Raw genomic sequence first — 19592 nt, forward strand, 5'->3', positions numbered from 1 at the left:
GCAGGGGGTTGGGGTGCAGGAGGGAGTGCAGGGTGTGGGAGGGGGCTCAGGGCAGGGGGTTGGGGTGCGGGATGTACGAGGGGGCTCAGGGCAGGGAGTTGCGGTGCAGGAGGGGTGTGGCAGGGGGCTCAGGGCAGGGAGTTGGGGTGCAGGAGGGGTGCGAGGTGCAGGCAGGGGGCTCAGGATGGGAGTTGGGGGGCAGGGTGCAGGAGGGGTTCGGGCTCCAGCCCGGAACCGCTTACCTAAAGCGGCTCTGGGGTGGCAGCAGCGCGCACTGGGGTCAGGGCAGGCTCCCTGCGCGCCTGCCCTGTCCCCGGCTCCGCACCACTCCTGGAACCGCTGCGGCCCCTGTGGGAGGGGGGGCGGAGGGGCTCTGCGTGCACTGCCGCGCCTCCAGGTACCTCCCCCGAAGCTCCCATTGGCTGCGGTTCCCCATTCCCGGCCAATGGGAGCTGCAGGGGACAGTGCCTGGAGGCAAGGGCAACGCACAGGGGCCACAGGGACGTGGTGCCAGATGCTTCTGAGAGCGGTGTGGGGCCCGTGGCGCCAGGGGGGGCAATCCCGCGGGCCAGATCCAAACCGCTGATGGGCCGGATCTGGCCTGTGGGCCGTAGTTTGCCCACCCCTGCCCTAAAGTCAGTCCATGTGCACGGGGCCAGAATCTGGGCTGCAGCATATCTGTAAATAGTTCTCTTAATAAAGAGCCAGTTTAGTTTTACACAAAGTCCTCATGTGATTACCCAGCACGCGGTACATGATCGAGTAATGGCCTTTTGGAGATTAAAGTTCTAATTAGGGAAAAAACTTTTCCCATCAAAAACAGATTTTGCTGGAAAATTGGGATTTTGATTAAATCGCTTTTTTTTTCCAGGAAAAGTGGCTGCTTTGTGCAGAAGACTTTGATTTGTCATCGAAAAAATGAATATCCCCAAAACAAAATTATTTGGATTTGGCAACGTTACCATGGTGATTCATGGGAATTGTAGTTCGGTTGCCTCCTGTCTACATTCTCTATGGGTGAGGCTTCCTGATCTGCCTACATCTCCCACAATGCACCATGGCCAGGGACTCCCCTGATGAAGGAGGGATTCATGGTGCATAAAGGGATTTGTAGTCTGACCAGGGAGCCTGGAATTTAAGGCATCCAAACTACAACTCCCATCAGGCAAAGCAGCACCATTTCCAATTTGAAATATTTCGGGGTTTGGCCAAAACTGTTTAGTTTCACATTTCTAATGAAAATTGAAGTTTTGCACAGGGGAAAAAATGATTTTTTGATCAGCTTCCCTTCCAAGTTCTATTGCCTGTGTCCCCTGTGCAGTTAACCAGTCATTATTCTGTCTTTGTGTTTGCATTTGCATGAGACCTGCAAATTCACTGCAGCCTTCCTCAACCCCCTTCATTTCCCCCCCTTCTAGATTTTCCACTTTGTCAACTAAAGCTGACTAAAAAGCTCCTTTAGAAGCACTAGGGGGCGCTTTCCCCATTTCAGTCCCATCTAGGCCAGACTGCAAGAGGCCGGTCCTGTGGCCAAGTCATTGGCCTGGAACGTGGGAGATCGGAGTTTTGTCACCTTGGGACCTTGGGTACGTGACTTCATCTCAACTCCCACCTGAGCTAGGTGGGTGGTAGGTGAGACACTGGCAAAGTGTCATATTTCCCCCAGCTACGGGTGGCCCATGGAGCACAGCTACCGGCTTACAGACTTAGACCATGTCTTCACTGCCCAAAAAAGGTGTGATTTGCCGTTTTCCCACACACACACACGCACACACACCATGGATTTAGCTACTGTGCTATAAAACGCTAATGGAGACAACGCTACGGAGTGAGGTGAGATCACACGTGGGCAGCAGTGTTGACCTCACCTAGCTACAGTGCGGTAAAAGTGACAGAAACTGGTCTCCACTCGAATTTTACTGTGAATTAGCTAACCCATGTTAGGTAGGGTGTGTGTGTGTGTGTGTGTGTGTGTGTGTGTGTGTGTGTGTGTCAGTGATGACCTACTCATACACAGCTCTTATCTAGCACTTCTCATCAGTAGATCTCAAAGCACTTTATCAAGGAGGTCAGTATCCTAAGGCCTTTAGCTCAAGACGTGGAGGTCTTCCCTTGAAGATCTCAAGTTCAAACCTCACTAATGCCAAGAGAGTTGCATGTAGAAAGGAGACAACGGGGTCCCCGTCTGATGGGGATAATTGATCTACGTGTGGGAGGCGCTCTAACGCTGGGGTGATAGGAGCCATGGCTGTCCAATATTTCTGGTAGCTAGCAGAAATATCCTGCCAATCAATGTGGCTGCCAGCGTCTCTGTGGAAAGCAAACGCAGGCAAAGCTACCTTGGGGCCATTTTGTTTGATCAGCGTGACGAGCCAGGCTGCCTTTCTGATTCACCTGGCCCGAAGAGAAAAGATGAAAATAGAGTCAACTAAGGCGACGTTTACATTGAGTAGAAATGTCCAGATGTTGATGCTGAAATACCCCAGTGCTCATTTCTGTCACGTCTGCGTGAGACTGGTGATCACTTTACACAAGACAGGGTGCAATAATGTGGCTGACTAGTGATGAGGTCCAATTCTGAACTGCTTGGTGGCTGACAGTCTGATCTGCACGCTTGGTTAACTACTTGCTAGCCATTTTATTTATTTATGCATATTCCCAGACCACCCCCAGTGTTTGTCTAATGGTGAGAATGGCAGGGTGTGTCCTATGTGCTGCACTTCCCCCTGTATTCGCAGCTTGAGTGCTTAGTTTCAGCTACAGGCAAAGATGAAGACATGGAGGTGAGACGCCCCTCTGTCCCCTTACTGCTCCTGACGCTGATCAGTTTCTTGGCAGGTAAGTGACTAATCACTGGCTGAAAATCTACCAACTCAGGGGAAAGACCCACAGGTGGGCAGGGAAGCAGGAGTTTTTCTTCAGTAGCAAATGCTGGAGATTCAAGGTTCATTAACCATATGGTTGCAGGGAGTAACTAGATTCTTTAGCAAATTATCCTATGTGCATGCACTCAGAGCAGCTACTGTCTCTATATGTGCAATAGTTTAGAATCAACAGGGGAGAAGTGAATGGTCAGTGACCATTGGCTGATTATTATCGGAATAATTATTTGGTAAATAATATCTGGTGAGTCACTAAACCTATTTAAAATGCTCACTAGTTTGTAACTCTTTTATCACCAAATGAAGTTTAGTTCTAGGGATCTAGAAAACAGGCAGGGCAAGTGGCATGAAACATTGGAGAGGGAAGTTGGAATCTTATCAATCAAAAAATCTTCTGACAATTGTCAAACAAAAGTAACCGAAGACCTTGGAAAACCTTGATTTCTGTGCACTGTTCATTTTTTGACTGGCTGTGAGGATGAAAGAGGGTTGATCTGTGCTGCTTTTTTATGCCTGTAACCCATTTGGATTTTCCTGTGGATTTATTCAATTCGCTTATTTGTTTGTATTAATGTGCTCAAAAGCTCTAGGTACTTTAGGTTTTAGATGCTGTCGTATATTTAGAGAGATTTACAATACAAGCTATAGTAAGCAGAGACCCAAAAATAAGCCAGAAGGTTCATATCAGTGTTTTATTTATTCTTTATTCTGATCCACTGCTGCCCTTTCAAAAAAATAACTTTCCGTAGAATGTCAGAAAATGGGGACGTTTGGAAAGTGCTAGAGAAACAAAAAGTTTAATGGATTTGAGAGTTACAAATGTATAGAATGCCTGTCTGCCTCTGTCTAAGCACCTCTCATGCTATTCGTACACCTAGATTTTGATGTCTTTTGTCTTAAAACTGCTCCTAGGACAATTAAACCAAGCCCTGGGGCATCCAGATGTGTGTGGAACCGATTGGAAGGGAGACCTACAGAATAAATCATAAGGGCTTTAAATGATACTCTCACATTTTCTGAATATATTTTTGGATTAATGTTACTTGCTGTGCTTGTAATTTGGTCAAAGAATCGTTTGAGAAGGAAAGAAATTTTAACTGATGTTTTCTTCATTTCTTCATTTGATAAAAGATATTTTACCCCTGAGATTGGCAAATGTCTAGATCGCAGGTTCTAAGCTAACAGGGTCTGGTCTTTCTGCCCATGCCATGTTGCTAAATGGGACGGGGATTCCTGCTCCATGGGAAGAGGAGACTAAAGATGGAAAAGTTTATCTGGTCTGCTAGATTATGGAGTGATAGGACTCCGTAGTTAAGGTTACAGCTGAGTTTCCATTATAGACTCTGTCCTTTCTTTTCCATCCATCCATCCATCCATCCATCCATCCATCCATCCAATTTCTATGAGGAAATTATAGCAAGAATAAAAAATGGTCAAAAAACTATATTCAGAAAACTGTGACTATATCATTTCACACCCCCTGAAATGCAGAAAAAGTCTCTCGGTCTCACACCGGGTGAGTTAGCTCTGGGATTGAGGTAGAATTTTTCTTCTACATTGAAAGCAAATTGGAGAAGCGGATCTTCAATGAGGACACCCTAATAACAGAGCTGGGAGTTTAAAAAACCCCCCAACAATTTCTAACTCGTCTTTGACACTGTGTAGTACGAAAGGAGAAAGAGAGAGAAACAGAACCTCATTTGCTGGACTCCCCTGGCTGAGATCTGGCGTCGGACACCCCGGGTGTAGCTGGCGCCAGTCTAATTTACATAATTATTTCAATCGTTATCATATAATATTGCTACTTGTGACCAGCGCAAGTGAGCTTTGTCTAGCAGGTGATATGACTGCTGGAGAACTGCTCTTTCATGAAAAGAAAGTACATTTTGGTTCACACGGGGGGATTTGTACTGACTCCAGCCAGCCCACTGCCCTGAATTCCCCCCAGATCACCGGGGTGTCTGCAAACTGGCAAACCCTGCCTGTAGGCTGGGCAAACCGCTCTATACCATTTACACCAATGCCGTTTACCCCAGTTCCAAGCAGGGTTAAATGCTACCAGTGCAAGTAGTGGCTTTGCCGGCCTTTGCAATGATGCATCTATACCAGAGGTGGGAGGAGGGGTGATCCCTGACCTACAAAAGCCGCTGGTGTAGACACAGTTTTACCAGCATATCTGGTGTGATTCAGGAATGGTGGAATAAGCGATCCCGGCAAAAGCGCAGCTTAGCTGCGATCAGCCATGTCCGCCCTAGGAGCGCTTTGCCGGTATTGTGCACCAACCAGTATCCCGTGTAGACGTGGCCTCCGTCTCAAGCCCTGTTCCTTGCAGACGTAAAGTTCATGGTGTAACCTGAGGGCGAGGGAGGCATGTCTATAGGGAAAGGATCATGTATCCAGCCAAATGCTTGGCTGGCATGCACGCTTCTTCCTCTTTAATATGCTGCCCATCACCACAGCCTCCAGCCAGGTTTTAGGGCTTCTGTAGGATCACTGGTTGTCCCTGTTAGCAGTGTGCCGGAGCACACTGTTACCCCACAGCCTCTCATTTTGTATCGAGGGGGGACCCAGTTAGACACAGCGGGACCTGGAATTCGAATGCCCCAGAGTTCAGGATCCTTGGATCTGGGGTTCGGTTGGGCCCGTCTATAATTTTGGCTGCAAAAATACAGACTGATCGGTGGGCCCTTGAAATTCCATCCTGTCTTGAGGGATGGCAGCTGTTCGGGTCAGCGCTTGTGTTCTCGCCAGGGCCTGTTGATCAGCTGTAGAAACATTCTCGTTTAATGAATGTAATGGCTCCCTAGAAACCCCCTACTAATGAACCGTTAATTAATGACTTGTTGTTAAGGATCAGATCTACATCTGGCCCAAGCCAAGAGCTGTGTGTTCACTTGCTCACAATGCGAAGGGGCTCTGATCTGGTTCTGATCCAGTTTGTACTGAGGGAGGCCCCAGCTGTGAAATCTGGTTGTAGATCGGAACATCTGAGAATTGAAGGGAGTTAGGATCAATGGTTCTGGATTGGTCCCATTTCTAAATAAAAGGTAGATAGTAACGCGGCATGTGTGTAACGCAGCCATGCCCATGGGGCGGACGGGACTCTGGTCATTGCATCACCACTAACTCTTCAAACCCTTAAAACCAGGGCTTAGTTTGTAATGGAAGAGGTGCCGGAGCTCAAGCAATTTTTGTACTTTCATAACTGATGCAGCAAGGCCAGCAGTGCCGGGGCTCTGAACTGCCCAGCCCAGAGGTGCCGGGGCTCTGAACTGCCAAGCCCAGAGGTGCCGGGTCTCAGCCTTGGCAAGCCCTGGCACAAATGAAGCACTGCTTAAAATCCTAGAGCCTGATTCTCATTCGCACTCCGGGTACGTCTACACAGCAGAAAAGGACCAGTGGGAGCGAGTCTCAGAGCCTGGGTCCACTGACTCAGGCTCTTGGGCTAGAAAAGCAGCAGAGATGTTTGGGGTCGGGCTGGAGCCCGCAAGCGGGGAGGGTCTCCGAGCCTTGGCTCCAGCCCGAGCCCGAATGTTTACACAGCTATTTTGAGCCCTGCAGCGCCAGCCCAAGTCAGTTGTTCCAGGCTCTGAGACTTGCTGCTGCCGGGTTTTGTTTGTTGTGTAGACATGCCGTGGGGGTACACCTGCACTGGCGCTGGAGGCTCGGGTAGATGTACCCCCACTAGCTGTGATCAAGCTGGTGCACTAAAAACAGCCTGCCTGGGTGCGGCCCATGTGGGATCCCGTCTGAAATCCGAGCTACGAACCTGTGAGGTCACAGCCCCGCTGTTAGCTTGATCTGAGCTCGCACAGGTACGGCTGCCTGAACTGGACACCTACAGCTCCAGTGTAGACGCACCCTAGGCCCTTTACTCCGCTCCGGCAGCGTCAAGAGACATTCAAATTAGTGTCAATTATATTTGTGCCAATTTGAAGGCCCCTTTCCACAGCTAGAGCAGGCTCAAGTTGCTTCAGTGTACGCGTATGTCTCCACTGCACAGAAAGATGTGCAGGGCCAGCCCTAGACCAAATGGCGCCCCAGGCGAGGAGTGTCTTCGGCGCCCCCCCTCCATGTATTATACTTTTGAATGCCTTGTTTTGTCCGGCATTTGTAGCCCATTTCATGACTTCGCACAATTTGCATGCACGATTTATCCCTGTCATATAGGATGATAAATTTGCAAGCTATATAAATCTATATTTATTCATGCCGTATATAAGCCAATACAAAATTAATTTCCTCTAAGCTTAGAGAAACAGCTTCATTTTAAGACTAACTGAAATGTCCGAACATGACAAATGAATCCACCTACAGAACCCGAAACATTTTACTTCAAACGTTCTATTTGCCCCTTTTGTCGCTAACAACAAAACCAGCCCCCCCGAGCCCAGCGCCCCCAAGCCCGGTACTCAAGGGGGTCGCCCGGGTCGCCTGCCCGTAAATCCGGCCCCGAAGGTGTGTAGTGAACTCAGCTGAGCGAGCTCCAGTTAGAATAGCAGTGAACACACACACGGCAATTCTGCTTTTCTCTGGGGTGAAAACCCGAGCGGCTCTGCCTGCGTGGCTATGGGAAGCCGAGGTAAGAACACATGCAGCTATCTAGAGCTATATCTGTGCAGGTAGATAGATATTTTGCAGTGAACGCCCTGCCCTCTATGAGAATCACGCCCTGGCCCTTTTCCACACAGCTAAACGACTATTTCGGAGAGGGGGAAGCATGTTTGCAGATCCCAAGCAGTAAATCTAGGCATCTCACGTGAGGAAACGCGTGTCGCATGTGCTTCTATTACATACTGTGTGGTTTGTTTGGTCGTGCATTTGGCTAGCCATTTCAGCTTGTGCTTTGCAAACCAAATCGGCCTCGGTCGTAGATCAAGATCAGTTTCCGGGGGGGCGAGATTCAAATAACTGAGCTGAGGCTGAGAAGAAATTACCAGTGGCCAGTAAGGGTGAGAAAAGCACAACCCAGCCCCCACAAACCCCCCTCTCCTGACTCTGAGCGCGGAAATGTCTCTGCAATACAGGAAACAAGCAGTTTATAATTTTGGCCACTGGAAGAGTTAATGCAGAATAAACTCTGTGATGTGGTCACTTGATTTTCCTTTCAATACGCAATCGCATCTGTCGCTTCTCCCTCAAAGGGCAGCATGGCAGACAAAGAACGCAGGCTCAGTTGAGACTGAAATTCACGAAGACCTGACTTTTCATGCGGCCGGTTTCATCCTAGCGCTCTTTATAAAATACGGGCCAAATCCTGCAGTTCTTACTCAGGCAAAACTCCCCTTAAGAGTCAAGTTAATGGCAGCTGTGCCTGCGTAAGGGTGAGGTGATTTGGGCCTGTAGGTAGAAGTTGGTCCTTCCTGGGAGGAAGGAGAGGTGTGTGGAGAAGGCTCTAGACTCAAGATCTACAGGACTGGATTTTTCACAAGAGCTCTGCTCCCAACATACAGAGCTCTTCTGAAAACCTGCTCTGCTCCCCGTCCCCAGCCTAGCACAATAGGGCCCTGATCTCAACTGGGGCTGCTAGGTGCCGGTGAACTAGAAATAATAATAACGAATAACCACTGTAATGCGACTGCTTCTGAGGTGGAGCAGGGCAGCTGTTCAACAGCGCACAGCAACACAGCAGTAGTTTAGGGGAGGAAGTCAGTGAAGAAGGAGCCTCCTTCCCATTGAAATTGCAGTAATTAATTAGGGAGACCATGGAAGGAACCACCAAGAACAAATGTGTGTAGCAAGATAATACGCCCAGCGCCTTTTAGACTGGGGGTGAAATGAGGTGTATTTAACACCAGCAGAATTACCTTAGATATCAAATTATAAGAGAGACCAAAATGACACTACAGACTACAAGTGAAAAACGTAGTTATTTTATTGGTTACCTACCATTCGTGGGATGGCTGCAATAGATAAAACCTGTGTTGGTGTATAAGAAATATAGGTTCTGTTGCAGAGAACAAACTATTCTTGATTCTCAAATACAATTTAAAAACCTGGGGAGAGCCTAAGTTATATTTAAGGATGAATGTGAAATTGGGTGGGTGGGTGTGAATGACATGTTCTCACCACTCGCCGCCTGTCTGTGCCTTATCTGTAAGAAATACCCGGTGAAGGGATCGAATATCCTGTTAACTCCTTCGTTCTTGTCCTCCACGTGCCCGTCCGCCCTGTGTTTAATTCCAAAGCGTTAGAGAAAGAAGTGACAGCTTTAGCTGTTCATATTCAGCAGCATCCTGATAAAATATCACAATCCTTTTTGGTGGAGGATTGGTTGGTTTTGCATTTTTTTAGGCATCGTAATTAGCCAAGCACCGACACCGCGCCGCCAGGTGAATGGGATTCTGGGAGGATCGGTCGTGCTGTCTGTGGACCTATCCCCCGGGAGAAAGGTGAACAAAATCGAATGGAGCTTTCATGCTGGGTCAGGTGTGACGATTCAGCTGGCTGAGATCAGTGGGGGGAAGTTTGAGCGACCCGATCCTAACGACAGATTTAAGCAGAGACTAGAAAGGTACGACGAGACCTCACTGAGGATCAGGGCTCTGGAGCTAAACGATAGTGGAGTTTATGAGGCCCGGATTAAGATAGTACCAGCAACTGTGGAGGAACAGACCTTTCTCCTCGCGGTCTATGGTAAGTGACGACAAATCGATTTCTTAGCTGGAACCCAGTTTCCAGAAATACAAGGGTAGTGGTTGAAGCTCTGATTTTTGGGCACGTAGGTGAAATTCACCCCGTGCAGAGGGACCAGCGCAAGGTCTCTGCACCATTTACTCCTTCAAAATAGGGCTTAAGGGGAACCACAGGATCTGTCCATGTGCAGCAGCCTCACTAAAATATCCCCTTCATACCCCTCACAACTCAGTCCTGTCTCCTCTGCACCACAAGAGGTGCCACGGGTTCAAGGTCACGTCAGGATGGGCCGTTCTCACATTTCAGTCCAGCATGGATGAATTCTAGTGAGATAAGACGTTCAGAGAGATTTCTGCCATCTTAGGCCAAAATCTCATGGGACTGACTGTTCCTGATGGATTTTGATTGTGTCTGAATCAGCATTGGGAAATCAGCCCCTTTTCCTTACAGGGTCCAACCTAGAACCAAAATCTCAAGGATGAATCCAGCGATTCACACTGAGTCTCTGAAACCCAAAGGGGTTCAGACGCCAGGATCAGGTTTCAGCCCATCTCCGTTAAACTTCTCCGTAATCTTCCTGTATGTTTCTAATACAAATAAGCTTATCAGTTTCCATAAAACCCACATTTAGAAAAACAGAACAGCTGCCACCTGTGAAATGAGACAAATTATGGCTCTTGATGGGCAATAAAACCTTAGTGCAGTGAGGAAAAGGGGAAAAGAAAAGTCTGTTTACCTAGGGATCATCTCTCTATTTATCCATCATTAACTCAGCCAGAGGTGAGGGGTCTGTTGTGGGAGAGGGTGGGTGAGGTTCTGTGGCCTGCGATGGGCAGGAGGTCGCACTAGAGGTTCATGATAGACTCATAGACTCCAAGGTCAGAAGGGACCATGAGCAGGGGCTTGACTATCCATCGCTCTGTCTCTGTATCTATCGTTACTCTATGATCCTCCCTATTCAGCCACCCATCCTGAGCTTATACCCAGGTCATCTGCGCCGCTGCCCTTGGTGTGGGGCAGTATTCTGTGAGCAGAGCCCTGCCTGGCCTTGGCAGCTGGGAGAGCGGCTGGGGGTAGATCTGGGTTATGAATCTGACCCCGATTGCCTGCGTTAGCCTCAGTCACCCTTCCCCTGCGTCCTGGCCAAACGCCCAGCACTCACGGGGCCCCGAGCTGGGCTGTCCACACCCCACAAGGACAATTAGGCCCGTTAGTCTGGGACACACGTATGTGGCTTCTGGGACGAGTCAGCTCCCCTCCCTTCTCCGCTGACCCCTCGGCCAAGTGATCCCCCGGGGACTCCATCGCTTTGGGGCTGGTCAGACTCTACCTTCCCCGGGCCCATGGGAGCTCGCTGGGCTCCTGCCCGTGGAGCGAGGGAGGCTAGCGCTGTTGTCGATTCCATTCCCCCCAGTGGAGGGTACGTTAACCAAGCTGGCCCAGAGCGGGTGCCAGGGTCCCAGAGAGAGGAATTCTCCCGGGGGGGAAGGTTGCAGCAATTCAAGGTGCAGCAGGCTGTTACCCACTCCAGGGTGGGGATCATAGGAGGCCAGTAGCCCCCAGTACAGGGCATCATGCCAGGGAGAGCCATAGCCGGGCTGGCAGAGGAAGCCTGGATGCAGCCTCTCGTGGAGGGGGTCTCGGTGGGGCCGCTGGTGGGGCTTACGGCTGCCTCCACTGGGGGGAGTCGCTGGGGGCAGAGGACGATGGAAGCTCTGTCTGCCATCCTGCTCGGGGAGTATCCGGCTCTGATAAGCACAGCTCTGCCCGGCTGGGGTGACTCGAGCGCTGCAGGTTCATCCTGCTATTGCTTGGACACGGCGGGTGACTTGCCAGCTGGCACTCGGGCAGCTCCGTCACCTGCAGGGCCTGCCTTCACGTAGGCAGGGAAAAGCAGGTGCAGAACAGGGACTGACTAACTGGGCGGCAGAACTGCTGAGCTGGGTCACAAAGTGAATATGGGTCAGCAGTGTGATGCAGTTGTGAAAAGGGCTGATATCCCTCGGGGGTGTCTGAACAGGAGCGGCGTAGGTCAGACCCGGGAGGTCACTGTCCCGCTCTACCGAGCGCTGGTGAAGCCTCAGCTGGAGTCCCGTGTCCAGTCCTGGGCGCCACACTGTAGGAAAGATGCGAACCAATTGGAGAGAGTCCAGAGGAGAGCAACTAAAATGACACAAGGTTCAGGAAACCCGACCTGTGAGGAAAGGTTATGAACACTGGGCATGTCTAGTCTTGGGAAAGGAAGACCGGGGTGTGGGGGAACCCGACAGTCTTCAAACACGTGAAGGGCTGCGATAAAGAGGCCGGGATCGGTTGTTCTCCGTGTCCACTGGAGGTAGGAGACGTATAATGGGCTCAATCTGGCCTGGTCTAGGCTGACTTGGCCCTGCCTCAGCGCCGGGGGTGGGACTAGACGTCCTCCTGAGGGCCCTTCCAGCCCGGCATTGCTGGGATTCTGGGATAAAGGTTTTTTTTGTGATTTCAACACAGAGCCGGTGCCAGCGCCGGAGATAAAGAGTCACTCGCTCTCCAGCACGGCAGCTGGGTGCAATGTCACTCTGCAGTGTCAGGTGTCTGGCAGGGAAGAGGTTAACGTCTCCTGGAGTAGAGGGAACCCACCCCGAGACCTGGGCGATTCCAAGCGGTACCAGCTCAGCCCGGATGCCAGGACCCTCCGTCTGTCTCTGCAGCCCAACCTCTGGAACTCCACCTTCACCTGCACGGCCAGCAACCCCATGGACCAGCAGAGCATCTCTCTTGACCTGCAGAGCATCTGCCAAAGCAGAGGTGAGGGATTTACAGCCCCTCCCAACCTTGCCTTTTATTACTTAATATAGGGTCGCCCCTCTGCCGAGCCGCAGCAGAATTCGGGGTCTGGCAGGACAGCTGAACTGCTTGGTGCAGGAGGAATCAATGAGGCGGAGCCCGGGTATTTTCCAGTGTCATTTCTTTGTTTAAAGACTGCACACAAATCCTGTTTCCTCCAACAGAGACGGTCACAACAATGCACGCAGCCAATCCTCCTCTTGCAGAAACCTCAGCTAAGGCCCGGTGCCCTGGCACTTAGGGGGTGTCTACACTGCAGCTAGAAACCCACAGCTGGCCCATGCCAGCTGACTCAGATGCCCGGGGCAAGGGCCAGGGGCGCGGGCCAGGGGGCTGTTTTATTGCCATGGAGACATTCTGTCTCGGGCTATGGGACTCTCCCACCTCTCAGGGTCCTAGAGCCCAAGCCCGGACATCTATGCTGCAGTTAAACAGTCCCATAGCCCGAGCCCTGCGAGCTGAGTCTGCTGGCTCGGGCCAGCCACGAGTTTTGAATTGTGGTGTAGACGTACGCTAAGAAGTCTGAGTTTTAGGTCACGGGTCAGGAAGTCAGCCTATGTGATCCGATTGGTCCGTTCTGGCCTTAAAACGTACGGCTCTAGGGTGTATTCAGATTGCCAGCGCTTTAGGGCAAGGACCTTGGTGTCTTATTTACAAAGCACCTGGCCGTATGGTCTGGATCCAAAGTCCACTGGAGCCAATAGAAAGGGTACCACAGGCGTGGGATCAAGTGCTAGACAACGAGCCGTCGATCCTTTTTCCCACGCGCAGCCAGCCCGGCTCCGGTGTGGTGTTCTGGGGACGCTGCCTTGTCCTGTGTTTTCCCGGTCGGCGTCGAGCTGGGCAACGCGTCATGTATTTCTGATCTGTCGCCACAGACACAGACACAGCCATGTGGATGGGGCCTCTTTGCGTTGGGCTGATCGTCGTCACCGCAGCCTGTGTCGGGATGTGGCTATGGAAGAAAAGGAGGAAAAAGCCAGTCGGCCAAGGTAGGTAACTTCCTTCTTACAGAAACACTAATGGCCCCACTCAGCTGATGGGTCACAAATAAAGAATTGCTGATTATTAACTAATTCATGAGTAATTCCGCCAGCCACTTTCCCCTCCCACACTTTCCTGTATTTTATGGTTACACTGTTTGTTCTCTTCTCTTTAATGTTATACAGTAAAGGTCCAATCTGGCACATGGAACATACATGTAAAGTGTGGGTTGCCTCCTTCTCCAATGGATGGTTGATAAAAGCCTTCTACTGTTACCAGCTACTGGAGTGACTCCTTTAGCTCAAGTGGGAGACTATTGTGTTTTGGAGGTGAACGCCGTAGGTTCAAAACCGCTGGACAGTCCATGATAGGGGGGGTCAACATACGAATGTTTATTGCTCCATGTAATGCTGACCGGTGAGAGGAGTCGTACTATAGCCAATGGGGCTACTAAAGGGTTACAGCTGGTAGTCACGGCTGGCATTGTGTTAACATTTCCGTTCAAGATGTGTTTAAACTAATAACGCTTTGTAGCATGCGGTTCCCGGAGCGTTTTGCATGTGTAACCCACAGGGGGGAGTGTGGTACTGGGCCCTCTCTCTTGTGGCTCCTCCTGGAGAACTTTAGCTCAAGCTAAGCGGGGGCTGGACGACAGGGGTTGGATCACGCAACAGTTCTCCCGTCTTGTTCATTCCCTCAAGCGTCTGGCACCGGCCACTGTCAGAGACAGGAGGCTGGGCTAGCTGGGCCATTGGGCTGACTCAGTACGGCCGCTCTGATGAACCTGTAGCCGCTCTGGCGTTTAGCTCTGGAGGTCCTCGGTTCGATCCCTGGCTCAGTCCCCAGCTGCCACGCAACCATCCGTTGTATACATTGCTGCAGCAGTGCCTGTGAGACGGGCCACGATCAGTATCCTCCTTCACAGAGGGGAAAACTCCCCCATGCAGCCGGCCTGGGTCTGGCACGCCCAAGACTGGGCAGGATCCCGGGGGGGAGGGGACAGACACAAAGAGGCAAGCGCTGATCTCAGCTACGCTGGGGCAGATCTGCAGTAATTGCACTGAAAGGGTCAATGCATCAGCGTCGCTGGACTGACTTCAGAGTCAGGCCAGTGTACGTGAGAGCAGACTCTGGGAGGCAGTGTGGCCTAGTGGATAGCGCACTCGACTGGGATTCAGGAGACCTGTGGTTCTGTTCCCTGACCTGCTGGGTGACCTTGTGCAAGTCACTGCCCTCCTCTGTGCCTCAGTTTCCCCATCTGTAAAAGAGGATAATTACTATCTGGCCCTCAGTGGGGATTATTAGTGCTGGGACGTGGTCACCGCATCCCCAGACCCGGCAGGGTCCCCCACAGCCTCTCAATGTAGGATAATGATCTGTCTCACGTTCTCCCCTAAGCTGCTGTCCCCACGGTCCCAGAGGAGGAATGTCTTTCAGAGCCCCACTATGCTGAGATCAAGAGGAGGAGCCCTCCGGAGGGGGACGACCAGGTGAGTTCCCGTAGGGGGAGTTATCCAGCAGCCTTCAGTTCTCCCTTAGGGCCCCGGCACCTCTAGGGCCGGGCTTAATGACCGAACAGCTTGTGGGCTTGCATCACACTGGCCCCAGAGCACCCCGCAGCAGCACACGTTCTCCTGGTCGCGGGGTGACCCGGCCAGCTCACCTGGGCAATCTGCAGCACCCCTGACTCTGAGCACCTCCGCGCTGGCCTTCAGGCCTTTGTACTTTGCTGGCAATTTTTGTTTCAAATAATCTGGAACCTTGGTAACCACAGGAAATTGCACTGATGGGGCTGTGACCCTGCACGATATTAATCAGCATTGTTTGCTGGAGAGTGACTGGTTCGGAAGCAGCATCCTGAGCTGCTGTGAGATAATATCGGAGTTGCCAGCTGTTGTTTCCCTACAGAGATAACAGCTTCTGGTAAATGTGCTCCCATGACGCACACCAGGAAGGGTGTCAGTCTCGCTCCTGTCTCCAGTCTGTTATTTATGTATCCTTGGATTTGAGTAACTCCCTTCTGCCTCCCAAACTCTCCCTGATGTTTCGGAGATAGGGGTTTCTTCTTCACTTCCTGTCCTAAACTACTGAGCAGTTTTGCTGTGTGGTTGTTAAACAGCTGCCACACCCCACCCCAGAGGTGGCTGCATTTCAGAGCTGAGCCAGCGATCTCTGAACTGTGTTGCTGTGTGATGCGAAACAGCTGCTACACCTCCACCCCAGAGGTGGCTGCATTTCAGTGGTGGGCAAAATTGGAATTTCTACATAATCTAGAATTTTTACGTAGGGAAAACTCCCACTGACAGCAATAGGAGTTGCAGTGAGTGAGGACTGAGCAACCTCTGAGTAAAGATCTAGCCCAGTATGACTGAGGGTATTTCCCGTTGCCCATGATTCCCCTTAGACACAAGACCATTGTTCCTCGAAGACAAAAATGGTCTTATTTATTGTGTGTCTGGCAAGGAGATAAATGACTGTGACTCATTGTGGAATTCCCTCTTCATTGATCTATGCAGCTACCGAACTCAGGGACACACGCCCAGCTCCTAAGGGCCTTCAATGAATGAAGAGCCATTTCCAGTTCGGGCTAACTAACCAACAAAGACAGGACAACGAATTAGGGCTTTTCTTCTTGTTCTCTTAGGACCCTGGCTTCCCGAGCGAGAGAACACCCATCACCACCATCTATGATCAGATCCGAGTGGTCCCAGCTGGCCCCTCTGAGCAGGTTACCTAGGCCAGGTGAGAGCTGTGGTTAGGGTGGATCTCAGGCTGCGTCTACACCACAGAAGTGAACCATTCCTAATGGAGCTAGTTGAGTGGAACTGGTTTCTGAGCGAAGATCTCCAGAAATGTGTTCAGACTGCTGTCCTGACCAGCGGTGGGTTTGTCCACGCTAGCGCTGGTCCAGCTGCAATGCCCTCTGGGTATCTATCCCACAGTGCATGCTGGGAGACTAAAGGCATCTCCATGCATTGTGGGACGGCTGGGGCTGACCTGGTGCAGTCTGTAACGGCATTTAGACCTGCGAGCAGCCAGGCTAAATGAAAGGGGATTTGGCCTCTGTCTGGACCCTCGGGAGAGCTTTTGGGTGGGGGGGGGACGGTGTGCTACACATCAGGCTGGCTGAAAAATTTCCATGCAACCTGTTTTTTTGACAGAAATGAATTTGAGGGAGGTTGAAAGTAGGTTTTCTGTGGAAATTTTCAACTTTTTGTCAAAAAACCGGAACACCCGAAAACAAAAATATATCCGCCACAAAACTGGAAAAAAGTTGATTGGGAAATGCTACCATGTTGCCTCATGGGGTTTATAGTTTGGCTGCCTCATGCCCCCATTCTGCTGTATAGGCTGGGCTCCCCAGCCAGACTACGTTTCCCATGATGCACCGTGGCCATGGGACGTGTACAGCCGGCGATCAGCAAGTGAGGCGACTGTGGTGCATTGTGGGAGATGTTGTCCAACCAGAGGGCTGATCCATACAGGAGAATGAGGGCACGAGACCCCCACACTACAACTCCCATGAGGCACGGTGGTGGCATTTCCAAATCAAAGTGTCCTGTGGGGAATATACAGTTCTCAGCATAATGGGTCTATTTCTCATTGACACTAAGTCCCCTTTGCACCACCATGGCTGCTTAAAGAGTCCTTAAAGTGGGCATCAATTGTAGTTAAACCCACTTTAAGACTTGGGAACGTTGCCAGGGCCTTAGTGTAGAAATTAGGACTTCTCCACATGGGGAAATTAACTGGAATAGCTACTGCAGAATAGTTCCCCATGTGAACGTTCCAATTCCAGAGTAAGAGTGCTTTGGAAGTGGATTAAGCTCATTTGGGATAAGACTCTCTCATGTCCAGGGCCGCCGAGAGCGGGTTCGGGCCCTGGTGAAAAAATTTTTTCGGGCCCCCCAGCAAGGGCGGACCGGCTAAACAGGGCCGACGAGGGGCGGGGGAAGCCGGGCCCCGGTAATTTGTACCGGCTTTCTCCCCCCCTCCCCCCTCGTCGGCCCTGCTCATGTCCATACGGGGAGATACATAGGAATATCTATAGCTCTTCAATTTCACGCCCTGCCTTAATCTGGAATGACTTCCCCTTGTGTAGACAAACCCTTAGGTCATGTGGCAGGGACGCTGAGAGAAACAGGGAAATAGCACCGCCCAAAATGTAGGTGCTTCCCTGAATTCTCTGGCTCTCTTGCACTGGAAACACTGTGAGAACAGAGCATGTTGTATTGCCCCCAAACTTCCCTTTTTTACTTCCCTCGCCATAAATCACATGGGGTGCTAAATTCATCCATCAGGCTGATGGCCTGGGAACAGCTCAGCAGTGTTTGCCTTGCGAGTGGGAGTGGAACTTTTGGCCACGTTACCAGTCAGCACCAAATGGATGACACACACACACCACTTTCAAAGAACCACAAATCTGCTCCGTGGCAGGAGGCGAGAGCTCGTGGGGTAGAGTTTTGTCTTGGAATTAGAGCAGGAGGCTGGGAGTCAGGGCTCCTGGGTTCTGTCCCCACCTCTGGGAAAGGAATGTGGTCTGCTGGGGGGAGGACTGGGAGTCAGGGCTCCTGGGTTGTATGCCCAGTTAAGGGAGAGGAGTGTTATCTAATGGTTAGAGCAGGAGGAGCGTGGAAACCAGGACTCCCTATTTCCCCTGACTCACTCCTCATCTGTGCTTCCTGTTAATGAGATTTCTTTACCTCCAGGGGAGGGGTTTTGTGTAAAACCAAGGGAAGGGTTTGGTGTAGAACTCAGCTGAAGTGCTTTGAGATTCCCGAGCAAAAGACACTCACACACACACCGCGCGCATACACACACAGCGACCTTGCAAAATATGATTGTTTCTGTCTGCTTTGTTTCAAAATAGGCGCGCCAAGAAAAGTGTGTGGCAAAGTCCTGCAACATCCTTGGAGGAGGTGGAAAGTGTGTGTCTTCTTGTGGGTCGGGATCGTATGTCACCTCTCGAGGGGGCAGCTGTGGCAGATGTAAGACCTTGGAGTTCGCAAGACTCTGCGGAAAATGTGCCTTGGGACAAGGGGAGTGGATTTCCTGGGGGAATCCCAAGGGAGAGGTTCATGCAAATTCCCCCAACTCTGGTTCTGCAAACCCCTCCAGCCTTTCAAAGCTACGCCCTGTGGAGCGCCTCATTGTCTGCTGCTAACATGTGATGTGAGGCCAAGAAGGAAACAGCTGATCTGACCAATCTCTGCTCTGGTTCCGAATCTAAGACAGACGAACTTGTAACCATGGGGGAAAACCCCAGTTGTGGGTTTTCAAGGACTGAACCTACCAGAGCCCGAGGTTGGGGCTGACGCTTTTGAGCGTGTGTCTAGGTTAGTCTATTGTCTTCGTCTGTTTGCTCTGTAATGCTTTTCCCTTAAGAATAAAGGCGCTTGCCCAGCAGGAGCGGTGTGGTGGCTTGTATCTGCAGGTGACACACTGGTCATGGTCCTTGGAGACCAAGCAGAGCGCGACTGTGATCCAGGGGGCTCTGCAGCCTTAAAACCCCCAGGCAGAGGGGAGCGAGATGTGGGTCTCCGCCCAGGAGAGGTGACAACCGGGAGTCGGAAACCTTGAAGTGCGGGCCCTCAAGGGAACACAGGTGCAGTTACCCGGAAACAGGGAAACCGAGGGCTGGGCCTGGTTCTGCTGCAGTGACCTTGCAAGGGCTGGACACAGGCTGGCGGTAGCAGCTGGCTGGAATTGGCTCTGGGCTTGGCTTGGCCTTAGACGGATGGATGTTTATTTTTGTCCCTTTGCTTCTGTCGCCCTTGGGGGTGCTGGGGGGTGTTGGCTGCTGCTTGCCTGTTGCTGCAGCCCCGGTCTGGGCCAGAGAGGGAGGCAGGGCCCTGATCCTTTCTGCTGGCGAGATGGATCCACCTCCCCCTCCCCACTCAGGGCGGCGTGCAGCCTGCCACCAGCCCCATGCCCCCTCTCTGAGCGGGGACATTGGCCCCCGTCAGGGCTGGCTTTGTGTCTGGCGAGCGGGTGGGTTGCAGAACAGGAGCCGAGGGGTGTTACCGGAGGGGGGGTGAGGGGCTCATTCCTTGGGGAGGGGCTCATGTGTTGGGGGAACAAGGTGGTGGGGACAGTGTTGTCCTAGTGGGCGATCTACGGCCGGGTGGTTGGCTAGGGATCTGCAGGGCTGCCGCATGGGGGCTTTGGGGGAGGCCTGGCTGGGGGTGGAGGGGTGCAGTGTTAGCCGGAGTGGGGAGCAGATTGGGATGTATAGGAGCTCGCTAGGAAGTTGTGCAGGGGAGC

General features: G+C 51.5%; 1 protein-coding gene across 1 annotated transcript; it reads left to right on the forward strand.

Annotated features, from left to right (window-relative positions):
- The first annotated feature begins 2768 nt into the window (after nt 1–2768).
- LOC112105551 (T-lymphocyte surface antigen Ly-9-like) lies at nt 2769–18734 on the forward strand. Its single transcript, XM_026656311.1, has 7 exons — nt 2769–2838; nt 9177–9518; nt 12009–12305; nt 13223–13336; nt 14727–14818; nt 15973–16070; nt 18199–18734. Exons 1-6 carry the CDS (start codon nt 2778–2780, stop codon nt 16063–16065), a joined length of 999 nt encoding a protein of 332 aa, XP_026512096.1. The 5' UTR covers nt 2769–2777; the 3' UTR covers nt 16066–16070; nt 18199–18734.
- Nucleotides 18735–19592: the final 858 nt, after the last annotated feature.

The sequence above is a fragment of the Terrapene carolina genome, unplaced genomic scaffold, assembly GCF_002925995.2.
Source record: "Terrapene carolina triunguis isolate 2854851 unplaced genomic scaffold, T_m_triunguis-2.0 Scaffold227, whole genome shotgun sequence".
NCBI classification, from domain to species: domain Eukaryota; kingdom Metazoa; phylum Chordata; order Testudines; family Emydidae; genus Terrapene; species Terrapene triunguis.